General features: G+C 51.2%; 1 protein-coding gene across 17 annotated transcripts in view; it reads left to right on the top strand.

Moving 5' to 3' along the window:
- Positions 1-12,658, top strand: part of PLEKHA6 (pleckstrin homology domain containing A6) — a 161,790-nt gene extending 149,132 nt beyond the window's left edge. For all 17 annotated transcript variants that reach the window (XM_021677204.2, XM_021677199.2, XM_021677197.2 and 14 more), the window contains 6 exons: positions 658-831; positions 2,447-2,614; positions 2,690-2,823; positions 3,319-3,464; positions 7,954-8,077; positions 8,785-12,658. In XM_021677204.2, the coding sequence (XP_021532879.2) occupies positions 658-831; positions 2,447-2,614; positions 2,690-2,823; positions 3,319-3,464; positions 7,954-8,069 (738 nt within the window). In that variant the 3' untranslated portion in view covers positions 8,070-8,077; positions 8,785-12,658. The remainder of the gene's footprint in view (positions 1-657; positions 832-2,446; positions 2,615-2,689; positions 2,824-3,318; positions 3,465-7,953; positions 8,078-8,784) is intronic.
- The last annotated feature ends 204 nt before the right edge of the window (positions 12,659-12,862 follow it).

Raw genomic sequence — 12,862 nt, 5'->3', positions numbered from 1 at the left:
TCTTTCTGAGTAAATGAACCACTCCAATTTCTGCCTCCCTCTTCATGTCACCCCTACCCTGTGTGTCATCTTCTTTTCTTCTGTCTCTTATGAGGACACCCATTATTGGATTAGGGCCCACTCTAATTCAGCATTGTCTCATATTTCTTTTCTTTTCTTTCTTTCTTTCTTTTTTTTTTTTTTTTTTTGATACCGAGTCTTACTCTGTCGCCCAGGCTGGAGTACAGTGGCACAATCTCTGCTCACTGCAACCTCTGCCTCCTGGGTTCAAGAGGTTCTTTTGCCTCAGTGTCTCGAGTAGCTGGGACTACAGGTGTGCGCCACCACCCCCGGCTAAATTTTGTACTTTTAGTAGACAGGGTTTCACCATGTTGGTCAGGCTGGTCTTGAACTCCTGACCTCGTGATCCACCCACCTCGGCCTCCCAAAGTGCTGGGATTACAGGCATGAACCACCTCGCCGGCAGTGATCTCATATTTCTAAATAAGTTTACACTCTGGGGTACCTGGGGTTGGTACTTGGACATATATTTTGGGGACCACTGTCCAGCCCACTACAGGCAGACTTCCTGTAGAAGGTAAATGTTAAGGGTTCATGATGGAAAAGCTGGGTGGGCAATAAGGCACTTGTCAGAGCTCTGTTTTCCCATGGCATCAGGAACGCCCCAAGAGTGCTGTGTTCCCTGGCGAGGGGAAGGTCAAGATGAGCGTGGAGGAGCAGATTGACCGAATGCGGCGGCACCAGAGTGGCTCCATGAAGGAGAAGCGGAGGAGCCTGCAGCTCCCGGCCAGCCCGGCCCCCGAGCCCAGTCCCCGGCCAGCCTACAAAGTGGTAATGCCTTCCCAGCTACCCACAGGCGTGAGCCTGGCATCTGCCAACACTGCCCACTCCCAGGGCATGGCCAGCCTGGGCCTGGAGGGTTTGAGAGGAAAGAGAGGGGAAAGAACCCGAGCTGGGCAGCTGGGAGAGCCGGAGAGTTCTCTCCCCGACCGGCAGAAGAGTACTTCAAGTGTTGACTTTTTCTTGTTTAAAGAAAATAACTCACAAAAAGGAATGCCTTAATTATTTTTGTTGAAATGAATTATACAAAATTCACTTAATAGAGAATAGTACGGAATTCACCACATGGAAATATCTGTCACTGGCCGGGTGCAGTGTCTCATGCCTGTAATCCCAGCACTTTGGGAGGCTGAGGCAGGCCAACATGGTGAGACCCCATCTCTACAAAAATACAAAAATCAGCAGGGTGTGGTGGCACATCCCTGTAATCCCAGCTACTCGGGAGGCTGAGGTAGGAGAATTGTTTGAACCCGGGAGAAGGAGGTTGCAGTGAGCTGAGATCACACCACTGCATTCCAGCCTGGGTGACAGAGCGAGACTCTGTCTCAATAAATAAATAAATAAATATTTTAAAAATAAAAATAAATAGTCATCACTTATACACGTTTCTGGAGCATCTCCTCTGTGCCTAGCATTGGGCTGGCTGCTAGGAAGATAATCATAGTAGCTCACCATCGCATGGCACGATATAATCTACAAATCCCTTTCGTGTTACTTTATTTAATCCTTTTAACAACATTGGGTTAGGAATTGTTATCCCTGTTCTGCAGATGGATAAACAAAGTGAAGAGAAATTAGATTCCTGGACTACACAGCTATTAAGTACAGAGCTGGGAGTAGCCCAAGACATCATTTCACTTTTCTTTCTATTAAATTTTAGAAATATGGAAAAATTATGACTTGTAAGTCCTGTCCTCAACAGCTTACATTCTAGTTGATGGATTAGAACGTCTATAATGTGAAATCATTAGAAGTTAGCCGGATGTGGTTGGCTCATGCCTGTCATTCGAGCACTTTGGGAGGCCAAGGTGGGAGGATCGTTTGAGGTCAGGAGTCTGAGACCAACCTGACAACAAAGCAAGACCCTGTCTCTATAAAAACATGTTTAAAAGCTAGCTGGGCATGGTGGTGTGCGCCTACAGTCCCAGCTACTTGGGAAGTGGCTGGGATGGGAGGACTCAAGGCCAGGAGTTCGAGATTACAGCAAGCTATGATTCTGTCACCATACAGCAGGAGCAACAGCAAGACCTTGTTGCATAAAAAATAAAAAGAAGAAATCAAAACAAGTCACACTAATTCAACTGCCCAAAATACACAGCACAGAATGTGAATACAGCGTAGGGCAGGATGGGGAACGGCAAGAACCGACAAGAGATGTCGATGAGATGTCGCCTCTAGGGCCTCGCGGGTGGACAGACTTTGGGCCAGCAGAAAGGAAGGAGGATAGTTCTGCAGTGGGGTGTGGTGGGAGCAGTGGGGTGTGGTGGGAGCAGTGGGGTGGCAGCTGGATCAGGCGGGCTGGGAAGGGAGCAGAGGACAGGGCACGGTTAGAGCTGCCGGGAGGCCTGGGTAGCTGTGGTGCCATCATGGCACTGGTATCCCCTAGGTGCGCCGCCACCGCAGCATCCATGAGGTGGACATCTCCAACCTGGAGGCAGCCCTGCGGGCAGAGGAGCCTGGCGGGCGGACCTACGAGACACCCCGGGAGGAAATCGCCCGGCTTCGCAAAATGGAGCTAGAGCCCCAGCACTATGACGTGGACATCAATAAGGAGGTGAGTGGAAGCAAGAAGGGCTGGAGCGGGAGACCCTGGGAGGGGACATAGGTGGTGACCCCAGCCCCTCCATAGCTCTCCACTCCAGACAAAGTCCTCATCCCCGAGCGGTACATTGACCTGGAGCCTGACACTCCCCTGAGCCCTGAGGAGTTGAAGGAGAAGCAGAAGAAGGTGGAGAGGATCAAGACACTCATTGCCAAATCCAGGTAACCGTCTGGGAGAGCCTCTACTTCCTCTGCCCACCCTGGCGGCTAGGACACCTGGGCCACTAGAAGTCGCTGGGGGCACAGAGCCTCCCGAGGGGAGAGCACGTCGAGGTGGTGGCTCCAGGCAGCAGACAGGGCCCAGCCACCAGCAGAGGCAGGGATGCGGCCGTCGGGTGCTGGTAAGACCTGCCGGCTCATGCACATCACACCATCAAGACAAAACTGAAGGCTTGCCCTCTGCTGACTTCTTTCCCCTTCAAGGCTGCCCTAAATGCTCACTTGAACCTTTTAATTCATTTGAGAACATTGAGGGTAGGGGTCCCAACCTGTGTTTTTCCAGGGTCCCACTCACTCCTAGGGCCAGCCTTGCTGGGAATCAGAGACTGCACATTCACGGGGCCCTGGCCCTCCCTGCCAACCTCAGTCCGCAGGCCCCCCAAGCCACTTGGACCATCCTGTCCCTCCCTCCATTTCTGTGTGTCTGTGCCTCTTCAGTATGCAGAACGTGGTGCCCATCGGCGAGGGGGACTCTGTGGACGTGCCCCAGGACTCAGAGAGCCAGCTGCAGGAGCAGGAGAAGCGGATTGAAATCTCCTGTGCCCTGGCGACCGAGGCCTCCCGCAGGGGCCGCATGCTGTCTGGTGAGAGGGGCTGGGCCTCGCTCCACCCTGCCAGGGAAACCAGCAGACCAGGTGTAGGGGAGGAAGCGTGGCACTGCTGCAGGGGGGGCAGGAGCAGAGAGATATGAGGCTGAGGAGATGCTCCTGGAGGTTGAGATGAGCATCTATTGAGCACCAGGTACTGTGCTAGGCTCAGGGAGGTGCAAAGGGGCCAGAGTTGCTGACATCCAGGAGCTCAGAGCCAGGATGATCCTTACAGTCACCCCAGGGAGTCATGGCCGGAAGCCATGCAGAGCACGGGGAGCCATTCTGCCTGGGCAGGTCAGGGAAAGGTGCAGAGAAAAAATGATAACTGAGTTTGACAGAGAAAGGTAAAAATATTTCTCAGTTGCAGGGAGAGAGCCAGCTATTCCAGAGTGTCCTTTCATTTCCCTTTCTTGCTGCATGCAAATAGGAAGAATCAAAGAAAAGATGGTGCAGGCAAAGAGTTGAGAGCGATACAATGAGCACCTTGGCTATTGATCCAAACCTACGTTTCTGCTAAGAAAAGATAACTGTGAGGAGCTGACTTCACACTGATGCAAAGGCTACCAGGTCCTGGCTAGAAGCTGATAGGGTTGAGATCAACGGGGTCAGCTTCTACTCAGCCTGAGCTACCATCCCAGAATAGATGAAAATGTCGTTGATCTTTTAAGAATGGAAGAGATTCTATATGAATGGGAGGGTTAAAGGGAGAGGAGAGACAGTGGGTAAGTCAAGGAGCCTGGGAAACTGTTCTCTTCCTCAAGATGAAGGTGCTTAGGATAGAGAGGTAGAGTGGGAGTGAGAGCTTTGAAGGCCGCGGTTAAGAGGAATGACTCGGAAGGGGGCGCCATAGTTGGAGACATTGGCAGAGGAGCGAGAGCAGGTGTGCGGGCCTCAGTCACAGCAGCCCAGGCAGGAGTCGGGCCGGGAGCAGGTCAGAAGCGTGGCTCGGAACAAAGTGGAAGGGCTGGTGTTTCATGTTGGTGATTAAGGAGGGTTCAGATTCTGGTGCTCTGAGGTTCCATTTCCTCATCTGTGAAGTTCAAATCAAAATTCCTGCCTCCAGTTCTGGTGGCATGAGGATCGGAAACAATGTGTGCCCAGCACCTAGCACAGTGCCTGGCATTCAGTAAGTGCTCAATACATGCTCGCAAGCCGTAGTAGTGGTGACAGTAGCAGTAGCACTGTGACGCTGGTAGTTGTAGTTGAAATAGTAATAGCTGAAGTAGAAATAGGAACTATTTGTCATTTTGCTAATTGTTTTAAATATGGATGTTTTCAGAAACCGGAAGATTTTAGCTACGGCAAAGAGGATTTAAGTAAGCCTTAACGAAGAACCTTCTGCCAGTTGAGGTGTCATGGACTTTAGCATGGGTGGCCAGGGAGAGACTTGGAGGTATTTCAGGGAGAAGCTGTCTTTAGGCTGGAGCTGAGGGGAAGAGAAGGGATAGCTTCAGAGAGCCCCATCCTGCAGCCAAAAGGCAGCAAAACCAGTTTGGCCACAAGGAAGCAGGCCTCTGTTGAACCTCCCTGTAGTTTAGCTGCAAAATGAACTTGAACCTTCCAAAGATCAGATTCCACATGCTCTGGGCAAAAGGCAACTTCCTGTTTTCACGGGGTTAGAGAGACAAGGTTGGTTTAAAAACTTTGCTCTGCCCCAGCCCCAGCCCCTGGCCCTCCCTACTAGTTCCTTAGCCAAAGGTTCCACGAAAACAAAACCCACCCAGCCTATCCGATTTCCATCTTATCAGGGTCTGTGTGCTGAAACCAAATGGCCGCCACGCTTTTGCCAAAACCTCAACTATTTAAAAAAATGGCTGTGGCAGGGCCAGACCTCAGACTTAGCCCACTGTCCCAACTGCCCCTGGCCTGTGGCCCACCTCCTCAGAGCTACAGCCCTGCCAGGCACAGCAAGCCTGGTCCTGGGCACGTACAGTGAGGGCACAGGTTCACACCCTGGACACTGTGTGTGTGGCAGTGCTGGGCACAGGTCATGAGCACACTGTGCAGCGGGTACAGCGTGTAGAGCTCAGTGCCGCCTGTGGCATGTGGCATGGGCAGAGTAATCAGTGAGGAATGCTGTTATGCTTGCAAATTCACCCAGTGCGTGCAGACTCAGGTATGTAATATGTGGGAAGGGGTGGCATTTTTGAGTGTGTACATGTGGCGTGAATGTCATGTGCAGTGTCTGGATCTGGTGATGTTTGTAGATACACGCATTTATTTGTGTGTATTCAAGTGTGCAATGTGGAAGTGGAGGAAAGGTTGGAGTACAAATGTAGGAATGTGTGCATCTATGCAAAATTTCTACGGACGTTGTGTGGAGACCCATTATTTGTGAGTCCAGCTGGTATTTGGTAAGCCCTTGGAGCATAAACGTACATGTATGTGAGTGTACAATATATCAGTGGAGGTGGTGTTTATGAATGCGTGTATTTACGTGTGATTGGCTCTTCTGCAGTATGGGAAATGATAAAGCGTATTTGTGTATGTGTTGTGTATGTATATATATTGCAATATGGTGAATATAGGTCCGTGTGCACAGGCTGGGAGAAAGCACAGTGTCATGAATGTGAGTATGTGTGACTGATTGCTGCACGCACATGGTACTTGTAAGTGCACACATTATAATATCACATCTGTATGATACACATCTGCAGCATATGCAAATTTTAACTATTTTGATGGATCTATTTCTAATATATGTGGAGTATTTTTCTACCTTCTTAACAAAGTTCTGTTTTCATAGGACCTTTTCTTGCTCATGATTATCATTATAAATATCTTTATTTTGCTGACCCCTGTTAAAGGAATGCCCGGAGGGGCTACAGTGGACATAGATCTGTTTGTAGCTATGCTAAATGTTCCCCAACTGTCACGCTTTTAAAGCTGTTATCTCTGGTTTTTACAAAACATTTTCTCTCCTCAGTCGTGCTTTCTTATAGACGTCAGTGGGCCTCCCAGTTTCTCCGTGTCTTCGAATTTTCCCGTTTCTAATCTTCCCTGGGCTAGAAACCCAGCGAGTCAACACCTATTAGAATTGTGTATAAATAAGAGTAACTGGACTTATGAGGGTCCCTATGAGTAACTTATGAGGGCTTCACTGCATGCCACGGAGGCTGTGCCCTCGTGTTGGCGTTCCTGAGATATCTTTTGCTTCGTTTTTTGGTTTTTTTTGGCTGTTTTAGAAGCTGAGACTGCTGGATGACTAACCCTTGGGTCAGTGATGCGCATATGCACACGAATGTGTGTTTGAAAGTGTTTGTGGGTGTATTTGCACATGAAGTTACAAGTGTTGGGTCACATGGAAGGGCACAGGCTTGGAAATACACAAATAAACATATCTGAGCTGTGTGCAATGAGCGTAATGGTATGGTGTTGCCAGTTACCATGCACAAACTTTTGCGTATAGGCAGACAACTTCACATCCACATGAGAGCTACGTGTGTTCCATGCACATGTAGGTGTGTTAGATATGTAATTACAGGAGCCACCTTGGCCCTTTCTCTTGCACAGAGGGTAGGGAAGGTGATGAGGTCCAGGGTAGGGTGGGGATGAGGGTGGGTAGTTCACTGTTGGGACCCCTCTCTTAGTGGAAGTGCAGTGTCACCCTGGCCAAGGTCTGGTTCCTTTCTGAGCCTGAGCGAGGATGTTGTCTCTGCCATCCTCCTGCCTCGCGGCTACAGTGAGGCTCTGGAGACTGCATAGAGCTTGTCCCCAGTAATCAGTCTCCCCTTCTCATTGTCCTTCCACTTTGCTATTCTTAACATGGAATAATAACGATAATAGAGTAAAATCTCATTAATTCAAACGTCACTTCAGGCTTGTCTCGATTTGCTCAGGGGTGGACCCAGGTTTGTGTTTACTGGACTGATGAAAAGGGGGTCTCAAGTGTTAGCAGGGAACATGTTTATAAGCCATGACTGTGCCAAGTTAACAGACCTCTCTTTAAGTTTATCAGAAATCTCTTGTTTTTGTGACATTGGTTAACATGGTGATCACTTCACTTCTGTTCATTAAATGTGGCCCGATGGTTTGGATTAGTATGATTTTACTGCACTAATTTAGTGTGATTTTACTGCACAATGATAATGATTAATATCATTATCATTAGTGACACCGCCGTGTATAAAGTGCCACTCCCTGGTTCTATCTGCACAGTAGTGGAGAGGTGTGTGAATCTCCCCATTGTGTGGATGAGAGGGGAGCTCTTGGCCCAGAGAGGGCCTGGCCTTACTCGCAGTCACACTGGTTCTCAGCAGAGCCTAGATTCGGCCAGGTCTCCTCTGGGGCCTCACGCTCTCCTCCATGGCGCCCTGGGAACGAGGACAGCTTGGCCTAGCTTGAGCAAGCTCCAAGCTCAGCGCTTTCTCTCTGCTTGCCTCCCTGCCTCGCTCCCCGCCTGGGGAGGGTTTCGCTTGCTCTGGGTGCCCACCCTCCTCCCCCAACCACCCCCATTCACCTCCCTGTTCATTTCTGTTTCCAGTGCAATGTGCCACCCCAAGCCCTCCCACCTCCCCTGCTTCCCCGACTCCTCCAGCCAACCCCCTGTCGTCTGAATCCCCACGGGGCGCCGACAGCAGCCATACCATGCGGGTCTGAGCTCTGACGTAAGCACTTTTCGACTGTATTTCATCCACCTGGGGAGTGGGGCCCCTTCCTCCACCCCCATTAAGCCATCTGTGCCCTCTCATTTTGGTATTGCTTCTCCCCTACCCCAGTGCCCTATGCCACTCCTCCCCACCATCCATCTATCCATCCATCCGTCCGTCCGTCCGTCCATCCATCCATCCGTCCATCCATCCGGCTTCCCCACTCAGTGCTGGGCTGGAGCCGGCTGGCAGGGCCGCTTCTTGGATATTGTGATGCCCATGGCCTTTGCTTCTCCAGAAGCAGACAGGGAATGGAGCCGAGACCTCACCTGTCTGCTCTCAGGGAAGACTTTTCCCTGACACCCCACCCCTGTGCCTCCTGTCTGCTGACAAGCTTTCCATCTGTTGAGATACACAGATGCAGAACCTTCAGAAGCCCCCAAAAGCTGTTTCTCCACTCCCAGATCTTATCGTAATTTAAAATAACATTGACAACTATAGCCAAAGGCTGTGAACCCTTCCCTTCCCCAGCCCACAGCCGCTCACTCTCAGTCAAGTAGAAAAAAACAATGACTTCCTTTCCTTTGTTCCCCTCTCGGGCTTGAGGGACCAGGGTGGTTTCTGCCAGGTTTTTGCAGGATGAGGCTTCTTTCTCCAGGGGAGGTTGGCTGGAGTCCTTGCTCCTCTGTGCAGCCCTCTTCTCACCCCATTTCTCTTTTCTCCAGTGCAAGCCCTGGCTGAGGCCAATGCTGTGAAGCTCCACAGAGCCACATTCTGAAGCCGTCCTCTGCCCACCTGAGGTCCTGGCTCCCCACCCTGGCCCCCTGCCCCTGCACTCTCATGGGAATGCCGCAGGGAGCCAGGCTGGGGCCATGGGCTGCTGCCGAGAGGAGCGTAGATGCCTGGGTGTCCACATACCTACCACGCCTAGCCCTGGAGCCCTCACGACTCACACAGTGGTCCTGGGCCAGGGCCTGAGATGGCAGCAGAGAGTGCCATCCTTGCTGATGCCTAAGTCACAGGGAGCCTCAGCCTGGCCCTGGCTGGGGTTGTGGTGACTCCAGTGGAACATTCCCTGATGGGGGACATGCTGTGGTGGAGAACATGCCCGTGGCTATCTTAGGTCAGGACTAGAGGTGAAGAGGAGATGGACACTGCCTCTTGGAGCCAGCCTGACACCGAGGACAGCACCTGTCATCACCCCTAACCTCATCAGCCCCACCCTGCTGCCCCAGCTGGATCCAGGGCTTCGACACAAACCCAGTGCTTTGCTTATGGGTGCTCGCTGGGGTCCAGTGAAGACTGACCACCCTGCTTGAGCCAAAGACAAGGTGATGAGAGATGGGGAGAGGCTACTGGCTCCCAGAGGAAACAGTGCTGGCTGTGGCTAGAGAAGAGCAGGTCTGTGCAGCGTCTGAGGGCAGGTTGGGAAGGGCAGCAGAGAGAGAAAGACAGAAGGAGAGAGAAAGAGAGAGAGAGATCCTCAGAGTGGGAGGAGGGGGAAGCAGCAGGACACATTGGCAAGTAAAGTGGGAAGGAGGGAGATTGGAAAGGGGGTATTGGATTGTTTCCCCGGGCGGAGCCTTAGGCTAGTGCCCAGTGCAGTGCCAGACCATCACCTCTGCTCCTCCCACCTCGTTCCCAGGAGGACCCGCCAGTGGAGCACGTGGCAGCCTCAGTGGAGATGCTTGGTGTGGGGATCAGGGTGAAGGGGGTTGAATAGCGACTGCCTGGGAGATGGCTGTGGTAGGTCTGCGCCTGGTGTCTGCCTCCCCATCCTGGGGTAAGGGGCAAAGAGAAGGACTTGTCTTATGCAGGGTGTGGTCAGCTTCGGGGACTTACCTACCCAGTTCCGTGATGTTTCTTGCCCTGTTCCCCCTGGAATGTGCAGTGGGCCAGCTGAGATTATGCCCTGAGGAGAGGGGGTGAGGCTGCAATCTGGGAGGCCAGATTCCAGGACCCTCCCCCATCCCAGGCATCCCACACGAGGACTGGCTGAGGCTAGGCACTCTCACAATCCACCTGCCCAGGGAGGCTGGTGGGGGAGACGATAAAGCAAAGTGAATTCTTCCTCGGCTCCACCCACCTGGAGATGAATGTAGCCAGAGAGGAGGAATTAGCGAAGCTGAAGACGCCGTGGCCCCTTGGCCTTCTCTCTGCTGGAGTCGCCACCCAGAGGCTTCAGCCTGACCTCCAGCGGTCCCAAGAACACCTACTAATTCTTCTCCACTCCTTCATGGCTGGGACAGTTACTAGTTCATATGCAAGTAAAGATGACAATTTACTCAACAAATATTTATCGAGCACCTTTTATGTACCAGGCACTGTTCTAGGTGCTTAGGATATTCTCATGTTTCTGAGGGATTACAGCCTGGGAGGCTTCCAGCGATCTTCACTTCTAGCAGGTTTTGTAAACGTGACCTTGGCTCTATTTCCCATCTTCACAGTTCAAGCACCCCAAACCTGCCCTTTCTCCCTTGCAGACCGGCAGGTGGGATTGGCTCCCAGGTCATCTCCTCTGCCTCTTTCTCCCACGCCTTCCTCCCTCCACAGGAAACAGGTTTTTCAGGGCCTTCCATGCCTGCCGCTTTGTCCGTCTCTTTTTTTTTTAAGTAATATTTTTTAGAAATACATGTAAAATACCAAGAAATAATGTCTGCACCTCTGCCACCTCTCTCTCACGTCTTATTTCATAAAGCTGGCTCTTTATGTTGCTTTACATGCCTTAATATATGTTTTATGGAGATTATACATATTATAGATCTATATATGTAATCCATTTGTTCGGATGTCTGATCTGTTCCTGCAGTTCCCGCCCAGGCCCGTTTTCTCTCCCATATTTTCCACATCATTCCTAGCATATCAAGGCCAGACTCCTTGCCTTTTTGATCCAAAGAAGGGGAGAGGAAAGACTTATTTTAAGACAGATCTATTTTATGCTTTTGTTTAAAAAAAGCAAATCTATTTTCAAAATGTGCAATGTCTGAATAGAATAGGCACACGAGGTGAGGAGATGGGGTAAGTGTCTTGAGGTCCCAACGCTATGCCCTTCCCTCTGCCACAGTGGCTTCCTTCCACCCTCTTCCCCAGTCAGGAAAGGGCTGGTCCCCAGAGCTCACCCGGAGAGCATCTTGCCAGGGCAGGGCGTTCCCTTGAAATTCTGGTCTAAGGATTTGATTACACTGTCTGCTCCTGGTGACCCTCTGCGGTTGTCAGACGTGAATCCTTTGGAAGGAACTGTTTGCACAAAGAGACCCATGCAGGCATGCACCCCAGATGAGCTGCTAGACTACCCCTTTCATCAGCCTGCTGGAAAGGGCAGACAGTAGAATGGCAGCCTACGCCAAACACTAAGGATGGCGGTCCACACGGTGGTGCGAAGCCCAGAGGAGGCGGCTTGGGATCCTCTGGGCCATCCCTGGTCCTTCGGCACAGACACGTACGAGTTCCTTGGGCCTGTCACACTCCTCTTCACTTGATCCCTCTCTGCCTGGGTCACATCTATGACATCCCCCCTCTGCACCCTTTCTCTCTGGGGGTGTACCAAAGGGATGACACTTCAGTCTGGCATCCAGACTGCAAAATCAGCTTCTGGGCTGAGGAGGGTCCTACAGACAAGGTGACAGCCTCACCCAAGAAACCCCTAGGACTTTACCCCGGCAGGCTGCCACTGGGGCGCCGAACTAAGCCAGCTCAGCCTTCCAGACTGCCCAGCGTTTGTCAACCGTCAAAGTGGGCAAAGGGTCTCCGGCCTTGCAAGGATTTGGGCAGGATAGAAGTCTTCATCTAGATCTGAAATCAAAGGTCTGGGAATCTGGAGCAGAGCTCCTGGCCAGCATTTGAAGCCTGGCCTCCCAACTGAGGCATTTACTGGCACCCTGTCACCAGCCTGGAACATTCTGCTCTGAATGAACAGAGCCCAGATGGGGCCCAGGGCTAAGTGACCCACCTGGGGAAGCTCTGATTATTCATCCAGGGCCTTCTCAATTAGCACCTTACCTCCATGATCAGTAACCAAGAGGCTGTAATCAAATACCGCTACTGTCACTTTGAAGATTTTCTGAGGTCGCAAGCGACATACTTGCTCTCCTGCCTTTTGGAGAGGCATGTTCTTGGGCAGGGCTGGCTACAGCAAGAGGGAACCAATTCCTTTCCCCTTCAGGCACCCTCCACCTGGCAGCTCTTAAAACGAAGGAAAAATAGTATATACACACACATATATATATACACACACATATCTATTTATGCACATGTTGGGGCCAATTTTATTTGCTAGTATTAGACAAAACCATACAAGGACATTTATGATCTCAGTGTCTTTATTTAGTATAAAAGTGACCTTAGAAGAAGGGTGAAGGTTAGATAGATGGAATCTCTGTCGGGGGCAAACAGCTGTAGCAGCCCCTGAGCATCTTTCTAGCCAATGACCCACCTCCCCGGGAGGAGGCGGGTGTCCTGACTGAAACAGGTGAGAGTTTGCTTCCTCCTTTCAGCAGCATTCTTTTTAGATTTAGGTACTAAAGAATCCCAGTGAGTTCTGCATTTGTATCTTGCAAGTTTGTATAAACTCAATACAGGAAATAAAATGAATGGTTTGTACATGTGGTGTGTGTCTCCTACTCTGTGTCCGCCCTCAGAGTGTGTGGCAGCTTATGGGGTTGGCAGGAAAGCAGAATGGGGGCTGGGGAGTAGGCCGGGTGCAAAACATATGCTCTCTTCTTCCCCCATGCCTTAGCCTGCGCTTCACGGCCGCCATCCCCAGGACCTGGGGAAGCGATGGTAAGCTGCCAACAACAGCATCAT

This window comes from Aotus nancymaae, unplaced genomic scaffold (assembly GCF_030222135.1).
Source record: "Aotus nancymaae isolate 86718 unplaced genomic scaffold, 86718_ANA_hifiasm-v0.15.2.pri h1tg000039l, whole genome shotgun sequence".
NCBI lineage: Eukaryota > Metazoa > Chordata > Mammalia > Primates > Aotidae > Aotus > Aotus nancymaae.
The sequence above is the reverse complement of the archived record's forward strand: the minus strand, read 5'-3'. Positions and strand labels throughout refer to the sequence as shown.